The sequence below is a fragment of the Xyrauchen texanus genome, chromosome 38 (assembly GCF_025860055.1).
Source record: "Xyrauchen texanus isolate HMW12.3.18 chromosome 38, RBS_HiC_50CHRs, whole genome shotgun sequence".
Lineage (NCBI taxonomy): Eukaryota > Metazoa > Chordata > Actinopteri > Cypriniformes > Catostomidae > Xyrauchen > Xyrauchen texanus.
The window spans coordinates 7,228,103-7,250,937 of record NC_068313.1 but is presented as its reverse complement, the minus strand read 5'-3'; the positions used below and the strand labels follow the sequence as shown (position 1 = coordinate 7,250,937).

The window sequence follows — 22,835 nt, the reverse complement described above, 5'->3', positions numbered from 1 at the left end:
ATGGTGATCAGAACTCAGAATGTACAAAAATCACATAAATGCAACATAAAAGTAATCCATAACACTCCAGTGGTTTAATCCATACTTTCAGAAGTGGTATTATAGGTGTGGGTGAGAAACAGGTCAATATATATATATATACAATATATATACAATACTATAAATAACAAAAAAAATGAAAGAACTCTTAAGAGTGTTTATGAAAAGTGAAAGTAGAGATTTATAGTAAAAAAAGACTTAATTATTGATCTGTTTCTCACCACTTCTCATTTACTTACATTGAATGTACCAACAGAGCTGAGATATTTTTCTAAACATCTTCATTCAATTTCTGCAGAAGAAAGTCATACACATCTGGGACTGCATGAGGGTGAGGAAATGATCAAATATCCCTTTAACATTCACTTATTTTTACAATGCATACAATGAAGTCTTAGGACAAAGTGAAAATCTTAGTGAATGCCATATGTGGAATAATGACATGGAGAGCTTAAATAATTTTCAAGTAATTGCATATATTTCCTATTTTTGCTGTTATCTTGTTTTATTGTTTTCATCGAGTTCCAGTCTTGGTTCAAGGTTCGGCCTTTCTCAAGCCAACATCAAAGTTTATCTTGAAGTACTATGCAAAGAATGGCTCACATTTGCCCGTACAGGCCATGCCCAAAAGTCCCATTTTCAAAATGAAATCATTTCCACCACATTTGTCCAATTCTTCTGAAACTTGGTGTACATGCCTCATTTCTTATTTGGAACAAAAAACCCACAAGGACCCATAACTTCTCTTTACTGTGAAAATTTGGGAAAACCTACAAAACTCTTCTCCTGAATTTTAGCTCCAATTAACTTGAAATTTGGTACACATGTGTAGAATTGATGTCTTTCAAATCTTAGCAAAAATGAATACAATACAAAATGGCTGAAAGGGGCGTGTTTATGTAAATATCCACAGTGCCTCAATATATATGTGTCAATCAAATGTAATTTTGGCTGATGGTTTTCAAACCTAACATTCTTCATGATGACATATAATAATGTATATTACATTATAGGATGCAGGCGGTGCAATAACCGGAGAAGGCCCATTAGCGCTTTGCATGCAATATTTTGCCAAACACACTTGGGCCTAGACTTGGTGCATGCTTGCACGAAAATACTGAAATGTTATGGCCATGTCCATTGACTGCGCTTATGACTTAAGCATAGCACTGCATTTGGCACTAGAGCTCTTATTGAAAACATATTGTATAAATATAATATTAGTTACATGTGCAACATAATGGAGACACAGGTGGTTTTGTTCTCGAGCGCACCCCCTCATAGCTGACCACTCACAGATGCATGTTGCACTTATCATTCAATCTTCACGGGTTCTTGCCCGCTCTCATTTCTGTCGGTAACTGTCATTGAAACTTGTTCTGAATGGATTTCGAGCACCTCATGTCTGATATTTCCTCAGGACAGCAACTGAATATCACATGAGCAATTGGCAGCTTGTGGTCTTGTCTCAATTCAATTTAAAGGAATATTCTCGGTTCAATACAAGTTAAGCTCAATTGACAGCATTTGTGGCATAATATTGGTAACCACAAACATTTATTTAGACTCTTCCCTCCTTTTCTTTAAAAACAAAACAAAATTGTGTTGACAGTGAGGCACTTACAATAGAATTTACTAGGCCTTTGACCAACTAAGCAGATAATTGTATACATATACTGTATATACACAGTATACCAAAATTACATTTCTCAATTCTCGACATTTGAAATTAAAGGTGCACTCATTAAAACTTTCATCAAATTTTACTTTTAAAGAAATTCAAATGTATAAGATTATGACCACACACATGAGTTGAATACTCATTCAATAGTCATATCAAGAATAGCAGCTATTTTAATCTACATGGAGAGGGTCCCCTCTGCCATGTTAGAATCACATGACCAGCCAAATACTACTCTATTAATCTCAGTAACCCACGTGTTGTTGGAAACTTTCTCTCAAGGATTAAATGAATCCTGCTTGACTGTGAATAGTGAAATTCTACAATGACATCAGTAACCGAAAACTATTAAACGATGCAGCATTCATGCTCCTAGGTGGTATTGTAAGTCTAAGACAATGTGAACAAAAATTTACTGAGTGCACCTTTAAATACCACAGTAAAAATGGTTAATATGCTTTTGGCAGGGCGGAGGGAGGGGCCGGGTCGTGATTTCTCACACCCGGCGCCTAATTAAGCTGATGAAGCCCAAGAGTCGATAAGGGCAACCTGAGACGGCAGTGCGACAGAGAGAGAGTTACGGGCATCAGCCCGACACCTGTGTATTTGTCTTTTTGATTAAATTTATCATTTATATTGTCAACCCAGTTCTCGCCTCTTTTTCCATTGAACTGTGTTACACTGGTGCCTCAACCCGGGAAGGAGGAGTGATGCGCTGTAGTAGAGTCCTCACCTCTACCAACCACCGCAAACGGGGAGGGGCTCCTTGCCGACCGCCTGGAGCAGGAGGACTGCTGCCAGATGCGGGGGAGATCCCTTCCGTCCACCGGAATGCGGCGGGGTGTTCAATCCGCCTGGGGCCGGAGGACTACCTCCGATCCGCCCGTGGAGACGTGGCTGTCGTCCGCTAGAGGGTGGAGCAGCTGCCCGACACCTGTGTGCATTTGTCTTGTTGGATCATTAAATTATCATTTATATTGTCATGCCGGTTCTCGCCGCCTCCTTTCCATTGAACTGTGTTACACTGCTATTATGCTGTTGAAAACACTACTTTATTTAAAAGTTAATTAAAAGATATATTACATGGTTTTAAAAGATTACTATTAAAGGGTCATGAAATGCTATTTTGTATAATTTAATTATCTTCCCTGAGGTCCACTGATAATGTTATTAAAGTTTTTTGCTCTAAAACAGTCATAGTTAAGTAATAATTCTGGCCCTCTTTCTGAAACGCTCCGTTTTGGCTACAGCTTCTCTTTTAATCTTCAATGTAAACGCCCACTGTTCTGATTGGCTTACATCATACAGCCCCTCGAATACAGTCATATTGGAATCTCAGTAGAAGAGAATGAACAAGCTCCACAACATTTAAAGCTAAATTTCTGGGTTTACAAGTAACACACATCCAACACACTACATCCCAATATATATTATACTGTTCACTCAAGTACATCATCAGCACAATAACTATCAAACAGTCATTACATATAAAATACTCATGAATAAATCGGTTTAATCATGTTTTTGCAGTCAAGTCCAAGTGTTTTTAACCACACCATCCTTCAATAACAGTTCCTTTGCAAAGCTTGAATCAAAAGCAGTCCACGCACATACACAGTCCATAGCACGATAAATAGACACACACACATAGGTGCACTGAGGTGCAGATTCCCAGAAATGTATCCAAATGGTCAAAGACGTCCAGCTAGTCCATGTTTGCACCAAACACCATCATACACCAATGATTAAAAATAGCGCATATGGGCGAAAGAACAGTAAATTGGGCAGTTTGTGTTCAGTACAGCAAGAGGCAGGGCAGCTGAAGAATCTCCTTTTCAAAGTGGTACCTTGACGCTGCATCTTTTAAAAGCTGTGCGATAAACATGAAAACAGTAAAAGATGGCTGTCTAATGCATGTTATATGCAAAATATTTAAAAATGTACATATAGTCCTGATAGGTTCTCTTTCATGTTCAGGCATAGTTGCTTACACTAGGTCTGTCTCTCTGTCTGTTTAGTAGGCAGGGTCAAGCAGCAGCCGCCTTCCTACCGCCTTCGTTCCGCGGCCGGCCCGCTGGCCATCCGCCGTTCCGCCGCCGTTATATCGAAAGTGGACCTTCCGGGGGCGTCGGAGGCAAACGCTATTTTCGAGCGATCTGCCGCCGCTTATTGTGTATATATATTTTTTTGATTTTTTTTTTTTATATTTATAGCATGCAGTTTATCAAGAATAATGGTTGATCAAACCAGACAAATTTTCATTTGGCTTTTTAATTCCACATTTCAAAGTACAGTAACTGTCATTGAAACAAGATGTCAGATCACTGAAATATAAATAACAGAAAAATACAAACACACACACACACACACACACACACACACACACACACACACTAAAGAACATGCAGGTTTCCAATTAAATTTTGTTAAAAAAAAAATAAAAAAAAGTTTGTAAAAAAAACTATTGTAACGCTTACAATAATTGTTAATAATAGAGGTCAGCTCTGGGATGAAAAGAATTACCAGTAAACATAAGCAATGAGGATATTTGGTACCAAAGAAAGTGCAGGATACCAAATAAATTGAGGTATAACATCATATTTACAAGTTGTTTCTAACAATAGGATAAGTGGTAATAATTTAGAGTAAAGCTCTGGAGTAGAATATACCATTATAACTGCAATGCTGACCTGTGGCACAAGGATTTACAAGCTATATTTAACAATAGAATAACAGTTAAGCATTGTGACGGAATGAAGTAGAATATTTCGTGCCAGGTAATGTGCAATATCAAGTATCAGAGGTATGAAATAGTATTCTCATGCTATTTTTAATAGAATAACAGTTAAGCACACTGATGGAATGAAAGTACAATTTTTGGTACTAGTTAATGTGCAATATCAAATATCAGGCATGAGTTAAGCACTGACGGAATGAATTAAGCCAATACTAAAGTTATGGTAAGTAGAATATTTGATACCAGATAATGTGCAGATATCAATTATTAGATGTATAATCTAGGATTTACAAGCTATATTTAAAAATAGAATAGTTAAGCACTGTAACAATGAAATAAACAGCAAATTGTATATGAAATAATTGAGATCTTTGGTATCAAAGAATGTGCAGGATAACAGGTATAATATACATTTTGACATTCAACTTACACATGACAACAAGTGGGAACAAATAAAATGAACAGCTGAAAATCTGGCTGTAGAGAAAACAGCCAATCAGAATGTCTGGAGTGGTTGGGGTCTGCGTGGTGTAGTGGGCTAAGAATCACCGGTTTTCCCCGACCTCCAGAATGAGGCAGTGCAAATTGGCATATCTTCAGTGATTCCTCATGCTCCCGTATAAAAGGACAAACCATCCCATATTCATCCACGGAGCTGCCCTCAAAGCAGGGTCACGAGAAAAAAACAAAAAAGAGGAATTTCCACAGTGAACAGTGTGGATTGGGTGAGTGTAGTCTGACACTTTTAGCAGGATTTTTTAGGGGTCTTGATGTTACTGACTGCAGGATAAAGAAAGGGTTCCAGTTGTCAGTGATGCTGGGGTGTCAGTAGTCAGCCTAGGTTTAAGGGGTCGGCTGTGGGTCCCTCTCAGCTGTGCGGCACCTTTTTCCACCTTTACGGTCAGATGCTCCTTTCAGGTAACGCGTAACGTTAACCTGGATCGCCTCATCGGTGGCATCCTGGGTTGCCGGGTTCTTCCGGATGGCTCCTGTAGAAAATAAAGATCTGTCATTCCATTTGAATGGCATGAGGTCATACACATCTACTTAAATATAAAAAAATATCCAACTTACTTTGAACAATGGTCTTCAGGAACATGTCTCCAAAACATGCTTTATCCCCTACACCAGTCCAGGTTGTATTGATGGAAAGGTGATTAGAGAAGATACCCTGAAGCATTCGCCACACGGTTGTCTTTAGGTCCCTCCCACATTTGATTGCCAAAAACCGAAGCTGAAAATACAAAAAAAACGTGTTACAAATTATATTTCTCTGAAGCTTCTCATAAATGTCAAATGTGACAGGCTGTGGATTCAGACTGTAGAATATGCAGTGTACAATCTTAATTTGACTTTTTAGATTACCCTATGGCTTTATAAACTAAATCAGCACACTTACAAATCGTTGCTGGAGCTCTTTATCCTGCCTCAAACTGTTGTCAAGCAACGCCAAATCTTCCTGGGTGTCTAGGGGGAGTAACAGATCCCCTGGCAGGGATAACTCTCCAACAGACACATTGGCATTGAAATGTTGCAGCATAGTGTCCATTTTGTTGTCCATGCTACGCACAACATCGCCAAGACGTCGCAGCATTAGGGTCTGATCTGCACCTACAGGGGTTTCCAGAATAAAAGAATAAAGTAGTCAGTCCTGGTCCCTCAACTACTAAACTATCACATTTATATCTAGGTCTACTACATGTACAGGTGGCCCCAGTGGGAATTAAACCAACAACCACAGGTGTTTTCAAGTTGTACCTGATTGCCCAGTGCAAGCAAACATCTTCAACATTGTCCCAACTTGCTTCACCTGCTCTTGAAGTGAGCCGCTGTCACCTGGGAAGTAACAATATATTGATTAGCAATACACTAAATATAATAGTAATATAATATATCCACAATTATCATACCATTATTATAATTTCCCTGTAATTTCTATCCACAGTATGTTATGCATGGCATACAAGTTCATAATGAAGGACCCTTATGAGAACATCAATTCAATGTAATTTTTTTTTTCTTTGAAGCAGAATATTTGTTTGTAAAAGGGGAGGAAAAAGAAAATAATGAAATATTGGTATACAGATTTTGGTTGATATATCATACTGTACATTGAAATTTGCTATTGTTATATCCCTACTCACCTGAAGGATGGATAGATCAGGCAAATCTCCAGTCAGGCCTTTGAAGAGTGTGCTCCTTTGTAGAACATAAAACTTTCATGAGTGGGAAGTGGCATATCCACAGGTAATTTAATTCAAACATGCAACATATTGTAATAAATCTACAATATTCAGCCTTACCTAGTGCAAGTTAGAAATGCCCAAATAAAAATGCGTTTTCAACAACGAGCTTAATAGATCCATTTCTTCGCGACACGTGAAAATGTAAGCAAGGTTTTTTCTGCCAAAAAGCTAAAATGTGGTTAAATCTTAAAAACTAAATATAAAATAAAATATACATGTTCCCAAACTATATATAAAGTTATGTACAGAAGTTTGCGTTACCCTTTTGTTTTATATGTTTTCATACCCCTTTCAGAATGTATACAAAAATAAGAGATAAAATATCATATTTTTTATGTAGTACTGCCCTTCAGAAGCTATATTACACTATATTTACTCTTTATTTACACAAATCATCTTGTTCAAAAATTTACATCCATTGGTTCTTGTGTTGCCATCTCAAGCATCAATTAATATTTGCACCTTGAATAGTTGTGTTTGAGTCCCTCAATTGTCCTAAGTGTCAAAAGTGTCAAAGTAGCCACTGTTGGGAAGAACTCAAATGTGCAGAACATTTTGGGAAACCAAAGAATGTACAGTAGTTGAAGGATCTATCTTACGAAAAGTGGGCAGCATCACTGCTTAGTAAAAAGCAGGGATTCATGAACAATTACACAAACAGTCTAGGATCATCGAGAAAGCAAAACACCATATTAAGAACAAAGAGAATATAAACATTTGAACAGGATAATTTGTGTAAATTCAGTTACTATATGTCTTGTGGAATATATGTGAGTATCTGTATGGCTACGTTCACACAGTCAGTGTTTGGGATTGACTACCGTATTTACTTGCAGATGTGAGTCTTGAAATGTCCTGTTCATACATCAGCTTACAGTAGCAGTTTGAATACTGTCTGTATGAACAAACAACTGTATTCTAACAACTGTAAATATAGTGATGTGATTTAAAGATTGCTAAGTCAATGACTCCAGCATGTCATATCACAATTGACAACGTGTTGTTTAATAAATAAGTTCAATCAAGGCGTAAGATAATCCATTAGATCATAACTAACTGACAGCTGCTTTGAATGTTTTTAAACCGCATGCAGAGCACAGCTTTTGTTTCACGTGACTCATGTCCGTAAGCAGCCGTTGGAAAACAGTGACGGGATCTTTGGATGACACACAGCTCATTTCCATCTGGCAAGAGGTACCGAGGCTGAAGAGTTTGTGTGAGGGGTTGCTAATGCTGGTTGCTTTGCGGATGCAGCGTTTTGTGTAAATGTCTTTGATGGAGGGAAGAGAGACCCCGATGATCTTCTCAGCTGTCCTCACTATCCTCTGCAGGGCTTTGTAGTCTGAAACGGTACAAGTCCCAAACCAGGCAGTGATGCAGCTGCTAAGGATACTCTCAATATTCCCTCTATGGAATGTAGTGAGGATGGGGGGGTGGGAGATGTGCTTTTCTCAGCCTTTGAAGAAAGAGATGCTGCTGAGCATTCTTGGTAATAGAGCTGGTGTTGAGGGACCAGGTGAGGTTCTCCACCAGGTAAACACCAAGGAATTTGGTGCTCTTGACGATCTCCACAGAGGAGCCGTCGGTGTTCAGCGGAGAGTGTTCACTTTGTGCTCTCCTAAAGTCAACAACCATCTCTTTTGTTTTGTCGACATTCAGAGACAGGTTGTTGGCTCTACACCAGTCCTTTAGCCGCTGCACCTCCTCTATGTATGCTGACTCGTCGTTCTTGCTGATAAGACCGACCACGGTCGTATCATCTGCGAACTTGACAATGTGGTTCGAGCTGTGCATTGCTGCACAGTCGTGAGTCAGCAGAGGTAACAGCAGTGTACTGAGCACACAGCCCTGGGGGGCCCCAGTGCTCAAGTGTGGTGGTGGTGGTGGTGGTGGTGGTGGTGATGCTGTTCCTGATCCGAACTGACTGAGGTCTCCCAGTTGACTGAGTCAGATCCAGTTGCAGAGGGAGGTGTCCAGGCCCAGTTGGTTCAGCTTTCCAATCAGGTGCTGAGGAATGATTGTGTTGAATGCTGAGCTGAAGTCTATAAACAGCATTCAAATGTATGAGTCCTTTTTGTCTAGGTGGGTGAGGGCCAGATGGAGGATGGGGGTGGTGATGGCGTCGTCTGTTGAACGATTGGGACGATACGTGAACTGCAGTGGGTCTAGTGAGGGGGGCAGCTGGGTCTTAATGTGCCTCATGACGAGCTTCTCGAAGCACTTCATGATGATGGGTGTGAGTGTGACGGGACGGTAGTCGTTGAGGCAGGACACTGAAGACTTCTTTGGCATGGGGACGATGGTGGTGGCCTTGAAGCATGTTGGAATGACGACGCTACTCAGAGAGATGTTGAATTTGTCGGTAAGAACATCTGCCATCTGGTCTGCACATCCTCTGAGCACTCTTCCAGAAATGTTGTCTGGTCCAGACTGGTAGCGTTTTCCTCACATCAGCTGTGGTAAAACAGGGAATCTATTTGTTGGGAGGAGGGGTGGTCTTCCTCGCCACCACGTCGTTCTGCACCTCAAACCGAGCGTAGAAGTCGTTCGGCGCATCTGGAAGGGAGGCATCTTTGTCACGGGCAACTGATGTTGTCCTGTAGTTGGTGATGGCCTGGATGCCCTGCCACATGCGCCGCATGTTGCTGCTGTCAGGGAAGTGACTGTGGATTCTCTGGGCGTGTGCTTGCTTTGCCTCTATGATGGGCCGGGACAGTTTGGCCCACACTGTTCTTAGGGCCGCCTTGTCGCCTGCTCTGAAGGCGGAGTCTCGTGTCCTCAGCAGGGCACACACCACCGCAGTCATCCACGCCTTCTGGTTGGAGCGTGTGGTGATGGTCTTTGTGCGCCTGACGAGTGGTCAGTATGCTGAGATTAGCATAACAGCGATGTGGTCTGAGTAGCCGAGTTGGGGGTGGGGCTCCGCCCGGTACACGCCAGGGATGTTTGTGGAAACAAGATCAAGCGTGTTTGCCCCTCTCATTGCAAAGTCCACATACTGATGGAATTTAGGGAGCACTGTCTTGAGATTTGCATGGTTGAAATCTCCGGCAACAATAAACAGTCCATCAGGGTGAGCGTTCTGCTGTTCACTAATAGCCCCATAAAGTTCACAGAGCGCTTCCTTAACATTAGCGCTGGGGGGAATGTAAACTCTGGTTATAATGACAGTGCTGAATTCCCGTGGTAAATAAAAAGGTCTGCACCTAACAGTCACAAGCTCCACCAGCGATGAGCAGTAGCTAGAGACTAGCATAGAGTTATTGCACCATTCCGTGTTGATGTAAACACACAAATCACCACCGCGAGTCTTACTGCACAGAGCTGCATTTCTGTCGGCACGAAGCGAGCCCATCTAGCTGAATGGTGGCGCCCGGAACTCTGTCGCTGTGCCATGTCTCTGTGAAAACAAAGACGCAGCAGTCTCTAAACTCATGCTGCATAGTCCGCTGGAGTCGGATGTAGTCCAGTTTATTGTCCAGGGAGCAAACATTTGAAGCAGGAGAGCCGGACGTCAAGGGTTTGTTTTTAGCCTAGCATGGACCCCCGCCCTCTTGCCGTGCTTCCGCTTCCTCGCACACCACTCACGACGTCCTCTCCCCCGGCCACCGGCATCAGGCGACGCTGAGGACTGGAGGCCTGGTGTCCGCAGCAAGCCGAGTTCGCGTAGCTTCTCCTGCAGATCATCATGCAGCTTGGTTGTTGCATGAGTCTTATATTTGAGCAGTGTCAGGTGATGGTAAACAGGAACACCGGTTGCTCCGATGTCCATGTGCCGTAAAAGTCAGGCTAAGTAACAAAAATGGCACCATTTTGGATCCGCAGTGGCCGATCAATAATGTTGTGTACAGTGCATCATAGCTCTCTCAAATTAATTGACTTGACAGACAACTATATGTCCAGTATGGTTCCATTCAGACAGCATGGGTTTGTGAGAATGTGGTTGTGAGACTTGAAAATTTGCGGGTGTCAGTTTGGTTGACACACCCGTAAATATCCTTCCTGAAAACACAACTGCCTACATTCAAAAGGATAAGAGAAAATGCCTCATCTGGAATCTACTTGCTGCACTAACTGCCACAGACTTTTACAAAGGATTGCAGTTCCTGAAACAAAATTATTTACAGGACCACCAAACCAGACGGAACACACAACAGAGCTTCGTCATGGACGCCCTCAGCATACAGCCGGTGAGTCCCATGAATCTAGTGCTCCTCGACAGGCCATACTGAGTGTAGAGAAACAAGCCGATCGACTTACAAATCGATGGCAAAAACAGGGAGCGAGACCAAAAGGCACTCGAGACATCAGATTGCCACGAGCATCTCAGATTGCCGCAGTAGCGTCCTCTACCCCAGATACGGCTCTGACAAGGATTGCAAACACTGGTTTCCTACCACCGCCTATACATCTTGAGAACAGATTTGAAGTATTAATGAATGAGGAATCCCCAAATATGATGAATGTGATCGAACACAGACTGAATCAGCCAGTAGCTAACACTGATGTGAACTGGCGCACAAGGTCGAGCAGACAGCGGCATTCAGCTCAGAGCGCAGCCGGGCCCAGGACTCTGATAGTGGGTGACTCCATAATCAGAAACATTAGCAGCAGGGATACAACTACATGCTGCCTTCCACAAGCAACAACCTCGGATGTAAACAGGGAACTTCAGAACATTCTGATGAAACATAAGACTGCAAATCGACTCATCATTCATGTGGGGAAGAATGATATTCATAAAGAGCAGTCAGAACTCCTTAAAAAGGATTTCAATGAACTTTTTGAAACACTTAAAAGACTGAAAGTTCAAACATTCATCAGTGGACCACTTCCAGCAAGAGGAACAAACAGGTTTTCACGGTTGCTTGGGCTTAATACATGGCTGCCAAAAACCTGCAATATAAAAGGAGTTAACTTCATTGACAACTTCAATCTTTTCTGGAGTCAGAGGCAACTGTTTCGACAGGATGGCCACCACCCAAACAAACTTGGTTCAAGAGTGCTAAAGGACAATATCTACTTCTCCCTCTATCATCCTTCTGCAGTGTGTGCCAATCCACTCAATCTGAATGGCACACACACACCTGGACACAGTATGAATGACCACAGGACTTCACTTCAGCACCTGAATGGACATGCAGTTGACAAATCACACAAGGACAATGATAACACCACTCAGCCACAACAGTTTCTGCTCATGGACACAATCTCATCTGAGCCCTGCCCACAAAGTTCACCACAGACAGACTGTGACATATTAGAACTGCTCCAAGATTCAGCACCCAAGGACGACTTTCTGGAAGGGAAAGGGAAGGGAAACCAGGACAGCATATTACAGCCCCTCTCACCAGACACGTTATCCCTCTCTCCAGCATCTCCACATCTGTGTTTCTCAGAGAAAATGGAAGAACTGGTGTATGCTGGAACCAAACTATCCCACTCTTTTGCTGCAAGCCCCCAGATATCAAGCAAAAAACGTCAGGCCCCTCAAGCACCTGCGGGCCCAGCTCGCCCTCCCCCTCCTCCTGTGAGAGCTCTTCGACCTCTGCCACAATGCCAGGGCTCACACCCTCCTCCATCTGCTCGAGGTGAACCAAAAACAACTGATACCAGCTCTCAGTGATATACAGTATGTTGGGTCCCCGCTATGATAACAGTAACTTTCTCAAATGTTTACAAAACAAGCGGGAACCCAGTGTGCCTGTATCTTTCTCTATTGCTGTTCGATTACATCATAGAAAGTCTAAGGCCTTCAAAAGCCGTACAGCAAACCCATCTAATCTGGTGCCTATTACACGCCAAACTAAGATTGCTGTGGGGACAAAAACTGTTAAGTTAGCACTTTTAAACATCCGCTCACTTAAAAATAAATCACTTCTAGTCAATGACTTAATAAGCACATACAACCTGGATTTTATGTTTCTAAATTAAACTTGGCTAGAAGACAGCTGTAGTGCAACAGTCCTTAATGAAACATCCCCTCCTAACTTTACTTATTTGAGTGTCTGCAGAGAAGGTAGGAGAGGTGGGGGTTTAGCTGCTCTCTTTAAAGATGTCTATCAATGTAAGCAAATATAATTTGGGAATTACCCGTCTTTCGAATATCTGTGTAGTGTGTTAAAAGGTGCTCCACGCATTTTACTTTACATTTACAGGCCTCCAAAATACTCTCCAGCCTTCGCTGAGGACTTTACAGAACTGTTATCAACAATTACCTCAGAGTTTGACTGTTTTGCCATTGCTGGAGACTTTAACATTCACATAGATAATGCAGAAAACAATATGACAAAATAAATCATAACTGTTTTAAAAACTTTTGATCTGACTCAGCATGTACATGGACCCACACACAATCATGGACACACTCTAGATTTACTTATCAGTAAGGGTCTAAACATTTCATTGATTGTAATTAAGGATGTAGCACTGTCTGATCATTTCTGTATTTTCTTTGATATATTGATCTCTCCTGCCATTGAAGCTAGATCTGTGTCTGTCAAGAAGAGATGCTTAAATGAGAACACTAGCGTACTAATAATGAAGGCTATATCTTTAACACCAAGTATCTCTGCTGACTCTGTTGATTTTCTCCTTGATTCTTTTAACTCAAAAGTTAAAAGTGTAATTGATGATATTGCTCCTGTGAAAGTCAGGAAGAAGAATGGCAGACAAAAAGCACCTTGGAGAAACTCAACAGCAGTGCAAAATATGAAAAGACAATGCAGAAAAGCAGAGCGCATGTGGCGGAAGACAAAACTTGTTGTCCATTATAACATCTACAAAGACAGCATCCATGCTTTTAATATGGAACTAGGCAAAGCTAGACAGACTTTCTTCTCGAATATTGTAAACAGCAACTTAAACAACACACACACTCTTTTTGCGACTGTAGAGAGACTGACAAACCCCCCAAGCCAGATTCCCAGTGAAATGCTCTCAGACAGCAAGTGCAGTGAGTTTGCTTCTTTCTTCTCTGAAAAAATCAATAATATCAGAAAGGTGATCAGCACATCCTTGAGTTGTGCTGGGGTCAGACAAATCAAACCACAACCCGAGAAAGTAGTTACTATGTCTGATTTCAAAGAAATTGATGGCAAAATTTTGGAAGAAACCGTACAGCACCTTAAAACATCAACCTGCTCTTGATGCACTTCCCACATCTTTTTTCAAAAGTGTGTTCAACTGTGTAGAAGCAGATCTCCTAGAAGTGATAAACTCTTCACTTCTCTCTGGGAGTTTTCCAAACTCCCTGAAAACTGCAGTTGTCAAGCCCCTCTTGAAAAAGAGCAGTCTGGATAAGACCATATTAAGCAACTATAGACCGATCTCAAATCTTCCTTTCATAGGCAAGATCTTTGAAAAAGTTGTCTTCAATCAGCTGAACAAATTCTTGAACTCAAATGGATACTTTGACAATTTTCATTCTGGTTTCCGATCTCATCACAGCACAGAGACAGCGCTCATAAAGATAATAAACAATATTCGCCTAAATACTGATACAGGCAAATTATCAGTACTGGTACTACTTGACCTCAGTCTGCATTTGACATTGTCGATCACAACATTCTTCTTGACAGGCTGGAAAACTGGGTGGGGCTTTCTGGGATGGTCCTATAATGGTTCAGGTCATACTTAAAGGGAGAGGTTATTATGTGAGTATAGGAGACCATAAGTCTGAGTGGACGCCCATGACATGCAGAGTCCCTCAAGGCTCAATTCTTGCGCCACTCCTGTTCAACCTGTATATGCTCCCAATGAGCCAAATAATGAGAGAGAACCAAATTGCTTACCACAGCTATGCAGACGACACACAGATCTACTTAGCCCTATCACCTAACGATTACAGCCCCACTGACTCCCTGTGCCAATGCATTGATGAATTAAACAGTTGGATGTGTCAACACTTTCTTCAGTTAAACAAAGACAAAACTGAAGTCATTGTGTTTGGAAACAAAGATGACGTTCTCAAGGTGAATGCATACCTTGACGCTAGGGGTCAAACAACTAAAATCAAGTCAGGAATCTTGGTGTGTCTCTAGAGTCAGACCTTAGTTTCAGTAGTCATGTCAAAGCAATAACTAAATCAGCATACTGTCATCTGAAAAATATTGCAAGAATTAGATGCTTTGTTTCCAGTCAAGACCTAGAGAAACTTGTGCATGCTTTCATCACCAGCAGGGTGGATTATTGTAATGGACTCCTCACTGGCCTTCCCAAAAGACCATAAGACAGTTGCAGCTCATACAGAACGCTGCTGCCAGGATTCTGAGCAGAACCAGAAAATATGAACATATCACACCAGTCCTCAGGTCTTTACACTGGCTCCCAGTTACATTTAGGATTGATTTTAAAGTATTATTACTGGTATATAAATCACTCAATGGGCTAGGACCTCAATGTATTGCAGATATGCTCACTGAATATAAACCCAACAGATCACTCAGATCATTAGGATCACATCAGCTAGAAATACCAAGGGTTCACTCTAAGCAAGGAGAGTCTGCTTTTAGCTATTATGCCAGCCGCAGCTGGAACCAGCTTCCAGAAAAGATCAGATGTGCTCCTACATTAGTCACATTCAAATCCAGACTCAAAACACATCTGTTTAGCTGTGCATTTACTGAATGAGCACTGTGCCACTGTGTGTCCGACTGTTTGTACTGTATTTTATTTTATTCTAAACTGTTTCAATTAGTCTTATTTTTTTATTCTTATTTTAATCTATTCTATGTAAAGCACTTTGAATTACCATTGTGTATGAAATGTGCTATATAAATAAACTTGTATGGAGTTAATTTTGTGCCATAATTAAACAAACAAATGCAGCATTTTGCAAACAAACTCAATCTGCTTTGCAAAGGAAAAACCGACTCGCAAACAAACGCGATCTGCTTTGCAAAGGAAAACTCGACTCGCAAACAAACAGAAAGCAATGTGCAAATACAAAGGTCAATTTGAGTGAAAATGAGCAGAGGAGTAACAAATATGTATAGTGTTTTACAAATATAAATAAACGAGCCAAGATCATATTTTACAAATAAATACAAACCATCCTACAAATTGCTTGTAACCTTTAAACAAATACCAAACCTATTGCATACAAATGCATACCTGTCTGTTACGACTGTGCAGATGGCTTTTTATGAGATCCCTCGGCTCGATTTTCTCACAAATGCATCCAGGCAGATTTTCTCACAAATGCATCCAGGCAGATTTTCTCACAAATGCAGTAGATCTTCTTCCAAAACAGTAGATGAGCTATGCGATTAATTTAGAGTTAGTCTCCGGTATGGAAGCATATGGGTAGCAATATTCAATTTGACATTTAATATGCAAAATGACAATGCACTCTGTATTTAAATTTTACATTACCATTCTAGCAACGTTTGGTGCAAAATGAAAATGAAATTACATAATTTACATTTGCCATTTCATACACTCGTTTTAATATGCATTATTGAAACGCTTTATAAGTTGCAAAATTAAAATGAAAATGTATTACAGAAATGATTAGATATGTGTAACATGTTCAAGCAAAAACTGTGGCAAAATGATCATTCAAATGTTATTTTTCTTAATTGCATTTACACTCACAGTCAAGACACTTGCGATTGCTTTTTCATTAAATGTCCCGCAATGAATGTAGCAAAATTCAATGTGCACATTGAAAATGCATTCGAGCCGATCATGCCCCTGCCCGCCCTCTCCTGCCCTGTCAATCACTGCATCAAGACTGGGCTCGGCAACAGGTAAACATAACATGTTATGGCTATGTTACGTGTTTTGAGTTTACAGTCTATGGTTTTGAGGTGTTGGAAAAATGGCGGCAGAGCTATCTGGCGTTAAATTCACTAGCAGATGAAGTGGAGCGTGAACAGAGAAACGGTAGTATTTCCGAAGATTATTACGAGTATGTAGGTGATAGAACCAGTACGTTGTTGGAGCGTCTGGGAGAATTTTCTGCCTTATGGCTTTGACCTCTTAAAGGTGGTGGAAGAACAATTGTATTCGAGAGGCCTAGGGGAGTGGGGAGACCAGCAGCTTTTAACTTTTAACCCATACATAAGATACCCCTCTATGGCCTCGCCAGAGATCTCCACGGCTGCTGGTCTCCCCACTCCCTCCGAATACAATTGTTCTTCCACCACCTTTAAGAGGTCAAAGCCATAAGGCAGAAAATTCTCCCAGACGTTCCAACAACGTACTGGTTCTATCACCTACATACTCGTAATAATCTTCGAAATACTACCGTTTCTCTGTTCACGCTCCACTTCATCTGCTAGTGAATTTAACGTCAGATTAGCTCTGCCGCGCCATTTTTCCAACACCTCAAAACCATAGACTGTAAACTCAAAACACATAACATAGCCATAACATGTTATGTTTACCTGTTGCCGAGCCCAGTCTTGATGCAGTGATTGACAGGGCGGAGAGGGCGGGCAGGGGCATGATCGGCTCGAATGCATTTTCAATGTGCACATTGAATTTTGCTACATTCATTAGTGGACATTTAATGAAAAAGCAATCGCAAGTGTCTTGACTGTGAGTGTAAATGCAATTAAGAAAAATAACATTTGAATGATCATTTTGCCACAGTTTTTGCTTGAACATGTTACACATATCTAATCATTTCTGTAATACATTTTCATTTTAATTTTGCAACTTATAAAGCGCTTCAATAATGCATATTAAAACGAGTGTATGAAATGGCAAATGTAAATTATGTAATTTCATTTTCATTTTCATTTTGCACCAAACGCTGCTAGAATGGTAATGTAAAATTTAAATACAGAATGCATTGTCATTTTGCATATTAAATGTCAAATTGAATATTGCTACCCATATGCTTCCATACCGGAGACTAACTCTAAATTAATCGCATAGCTCATCTACTGTTTTGGAAGAGGATCTACTGCATTTGTGAGAAAATCTGCCTGGACGCATTTGTGAGAAAATCTGCCTGAATGCATTTGTGAGAAAATCTGCCTGGATGCATTTGTGAGAAAATCGAGTCGAGGGATCTCATAAAAGCCATCTGCACAGTCGTAACAGACAGTGATGCATTTGTATGCAATAGGTTTGGTATTTGTTTAAAGGTTACAAGCAATTTGTAGGATGGTTTGTATTTATTTGTAAAATATGATCTTGGCTCGTTTATTTATATTTGTAAAACACTATACATATTTGTTACTCCTCTGCTCATTTTCACTCAAATTGACCTTTGTATTTGCACATTGCTTTCTGTTTGTTTGCGAGTCAAGTTTTCCTTTGCAAAGCAGATCGCGTTTGTTTGCGAGTCGGTTTTTCCTTTGCAAAGCAGATTGAGTTTGTTTGCAAAATGCTGCATTTGTTTGTTTAATTATGGCACAAAATTAACTCCATAAACTTGCCTTGCCTTGCCTTTGTGTGAACATAACCGTATTAAGCACTCAAAAGAGAATTGACAACCGTATTCTGCTGCTGTGTGGATGTGGCCTTTATGTCAAAAAGCTTCTTCAGGGCAGTACTAAATGAAAAACAAAAATGCTATTTTTATGAAAAGAAAAATGTAATTTTTTTTTTTTTTTTTTACTATAATTAAGTTGCTCTCATTAATTCATGTTTATTTAACGTTTTGACATACTACTTTGATATCAATTTTTTGGGAAACACGCCTTTTAATGTTAATGAGCTTTTTTATGTTACTATTCACTATAAATCATGACATCTGCAGTTTCCTTGGCACGTTCATGCGAGAGGCTAATTTTCTCATGTACAAAGTGCTGTACTATACACAGTGTTGCCAGGTTTGCAGTTTTGTGCCCAGTTGAGTTATATTGTTGCAGGTTGAGAAAATGGTTGATGATAAACACTAGAAATTGAAAATGCAACATCTTATTGATATATAATGATACCAGAATTGAGTACCTGGCAATCGCGTGCAGCTTATAAAAAAATCATTGTCTTGAAGCTTGCCTCCACTGTGTCCCAATTGGGCCAGATGTCAAGATTTAAGAAATTAGTGTAACTATCCGCCATCTGTAGTCAGGAACTGCAAAAGCGACAGAAGCACTGGTGTATTTATTTATTTATTTTTCAAGGAAATACTAATCAAGCAATTGTTACATTTCCACTTCTCCAATTTTTAGGGCCTGTTCCCCCCTGGACAAGGTGCTACCATTGGAGTTGATTTCATGATCAAAACTGTTGAAATAAAAGGAGTAAAAGTAAAGGTTGGTATGATGCTTTCATTTATTGATTTCTTGGTAAAGCTTTGAGGTAATTGTTTTGTATTATACTTGGAATATTGACTAATTATTGTTCATGCATAAAGACATTCTTCATTCAGTGACATTCGTAGTTGTTGACCAATATACTTTTGGTTTCTTCATATTCGTTCTAACTGTGGTGTTATGGACATCACATTCCTGAGAACAAGAGGTTTCATTTCCTATATGACTTGTCTATTTTAGTGCTATTTGAAAAAACATTTATAATCATATTTCTACAGCATTAACAAAGGGTGGAATTAATTTGTGACGTGGACGTTTTCTGATCTTCTGTTGTAATTTTATCTACCATAAATGCAAATGTCATGCATTGTAAGCTGTCAAATCGTACCACATATAAATATTTATATATCCAAGTACCGGTATGTTTTACACACTCCTGGTCCCGCCCACGCAGAGTTTAAAGGGTTAAAAATAGTGAAATATGATCTCTGTAGGTCAACAAATACAAATGGCTAATGTCTGCTTTGATCACTGCTTCTATAAGCTCTAAGTTGCCACAAACTCTATGTTAGCTCTTCCCTTAGGCTGTTTTCTTCAGAATGTGCCATTTTCTACTCATCTATGAGCTTGCTTGGGTAACTAATAGGGCTGTCAAGATTATACAATTTGGCTGACTATTAATTGGCAAACAACTAATTGCGATTATGATCATTAATTGTCTGTTTTAGGGCTATGACAATTAATTGTTTCTTAAAGGGCTGTCATGATTAATTGTCATATAAATTGTCATATGTCTTAAGGTGTGCTTTTTTCTGCATGTGTGCTTCATATGCCTTAAAAAGTAATTTTTACATATTAAAATTGAAATACAGTATATAAATCAAATAATAAAACAGGGATATGTGATTTCTTTTTAAGGCTTAAAAAATATGTTTTAAATATTGAAATATTTCTAAGTACTAAAAATATGTCTGTCTTTTTTGTCAACTATAGTTTTGGTCAATTTTACATTTACACTGTGGTTTTTTAACTCATATATTTGACATTTTATATATATATATATATATATATATATATATATATATATATATATATATATATATATATATATATATATATATATATATATATATATAATATTATTATTATTATTATATTATACAATAGTAATATTTCTGTCCTAATTTCTTCACATTCACACGTTATATTGATGCTCTGATTAAACCCACAATCCCTTAATTGTCATGAATCAAAACCTCTGAGATTTTGTTTCATCATTTTATCACTCCATAGAAATAGGGTAAACATGCGTCGCCTCCTCTGTGTCACTGCGTGTATGAACCAGGAACATTTGCCATTATACAGTCGTTTAAGGTTAAATCGGAGCACTTTGCATTCACTATCACAGTTTATGCTTGTTCGTTTGTATTTTCACGGGAGTTTGGCACGAGCCTCTGCTGACAGTGTGTGCATCCAGAAAGGAGCTGGTTGACGTCTGTGGTGTGGCTCATTGACTCTCAGACTCAGAGTTCAACTGAATGACACACATATACAGTATATTCACTTATATTCACTTAAAATTCCTTCATTTGGGCATTAAAATGTGATTTGGATTTGAATGCCCAATAATCGCAGATATCTAAAAATAAACGCAATCAGATCGCTATTTAATAATCATGACAGGCCTAGTAAATAATCCAATGTTGTGTCTCAGATATCAAGAACAAAATAATGCAGTCCAGCAGAAGGATCTCTGCTTTCAAACAACACCTAGTTATGGGCTGGGCAAATATATAGATTTTTCAAATAATTGTTTTTTTTATTTGGTCGATTCAATATCGATTCTGAAAAGCAATGGATCATTTCAATCAATGGATATTTGTGTACTGGGTCTGATTAACTTAAACGTGTCAAGGTAGCATGTCTGTCAAAGTTGGAGGAACAGAGACCAAGGTAGAGTGAGCAGACAATAGCTGGCTCATTAACACACCAGCCACCGAAGTTCTAATGTCATACGACCACCATGATACAGCCACTAAACTAATGCTACCAAACCAGATGGTGTTCTTAATGATATTTTCCTCCATCTCTGCGTTGACAAACATGATGCGGAAATTGAGAGCATGGTCACAACCTCATCATTGATGACAACCTTCAACAGCAGCTTGAGGCTGAAGGGACGAAATTAGTGAATTTAGTGAATCAACCAGCTTGACAACTAGTTTTCTTAGTCACATGAACAGATCGTCATCTTACCAAGAACACCCTATCAGTCTGGTCGACCTCAGGCTCCTCCTTAGTGGTTGGATCATCACGGAAATTATTGCACACGCCATGTACAGGTACATTAAATATCTACAGACCAGACTGGACTCCTTCCTTCTCGTACAGCCACATTTTACACACCAGTCTGAGCCCATGCCACAGGTTAACCTCAATCATTTCCAAGGATAAGCCTTTTAACCTCTAACACTCCTTTCCTTTCCTCTAACCCCTTTCCTCTAACATTTTGGTCCTAGTATCCATTGTCAGGTTCTAATGTTTTTGTGTTATGACCAAAGAACAGCAAAGGATTGTTAGGGTTAATGCTGTGCCTACCTATAACTTGGAATGTTTGTCTTTATGTGTGATGAATGTAGTTTTAGGCTTAGCTAGAATTTCTATGCCCAGATGTGCCTCAGTCTCTGCCCAAACGATAAAGCCTCTGTGAACTCTATGAACTGTATAGACGCTCAACCATTTTCTTTTGTATCAAAAAGACACAGACGGCATAACCCACGGGTTACTGTGAACCTACAGGATCTGTTCGGTCCTTAAGTTGCTCTAAAGATGCTGGACAACAACCAACTCTTCAGACCAAAGGGTGGAATGTTGGGCCTCATGTGCTCAGATAGGAGACAAAGGTAGGCCTACACAAAGACATAAAGCCTGGCTGATGCCTTTAGGAACACTCAAAGCCTGATAACAGTGCCAAAATCAAACAAAGGGAGTCCAATCAGACTACAGATCCCATCAAGTCTGGCTCACTTTACACCTAGGTGTGAAATTCTGAAGGATAAAACTCTCAACTCCTATTTGATGAAATGCATGACAGAACGAGTCCCTCAACCATGATTTTATAGAGCTTATAAAACCCCAGAGATTCCTCCAAAGCTTTGCTTCCAGCGACAGTATTCACCATATCTAGTTGCAGCCCTGCTGCTCTCAGGTGTAGCCTCACTGCCCAAGGAAGTAATGTACATACCTGAACTTTGGCCATACAATCTCCATCTCGCTGGATGAGCCAAAATTCTCTCTGTTCCACAGTGCACGCTAACAGATCCTATGGAGACCGCTGAGCAATCCACCTCTCATCCTTTTGCCTGCAGAAGTGAAGAAAGAAGATTTCTCTTCCATCTTCAACTGAGTCGACTTCGCTGATATTTCCACCAACCAGCCGAGAATCAGCAACCTTACCACCCACCAACAGAGCGAGGAAACGGCTTCTTGTCATCACCAAGACAAAAACTGAGATTACCCAAACACAGTGTTATTTTTTGACACAATGTTATAATGTTTTTAAGTAATTTTAACTTTTCTGTTTTGGTTATTAACTTTACCTAAGATTTTATTGTTCTCACACTGTACCTCATTTCTGTGTTTCATTGTAATGCTGTTGAAAAAAAAAAAAAAAAATATATATATATATATATATATATATATATATATATATATATATATATATATATATATATATATATATATATATATGTATATATACATAATGAAGTGTCCTTGGAAAAATAACTAAAAAGGTTTATTATCCTGTGACTAGGCTTTTTGCACATTTTTAAATGGAAACAAAGGCAAACTAACATTTAACTCACCAAGCAGCAAATAGATGCAGCTGATAATCTCAAAATGACCAAAAGGTGGTT

At 39.8% G+C, this 22,835-nt stretch overlaps 1 protein-coding gene across 1 annotated transcript in view; it reads left to right on the top strand.

The window, feature by feature from the left end:
• The window catches only part of rab30 (RAB30, member RAS oncogene family), a 68,620-nt gene that overhangs the window by 21,770 nt on the left and 24,015 nt on the right, over positions 1-22,835 (top strand). Inside the window, exons 3-4 of the mRNA XM_052109552.1 lie at positions 18,835-18,918; positions 21,678-21,689. Of these exons, the coding sequence (XP_051965512.1) occupies positions 18,835-18,918; positions 21,678-21,689 (96 nt within the window). The remainder of the gene's footprint in view (positions 1-18,834; positions 18,919-21,677; positions 21,690-22,835) is intronic.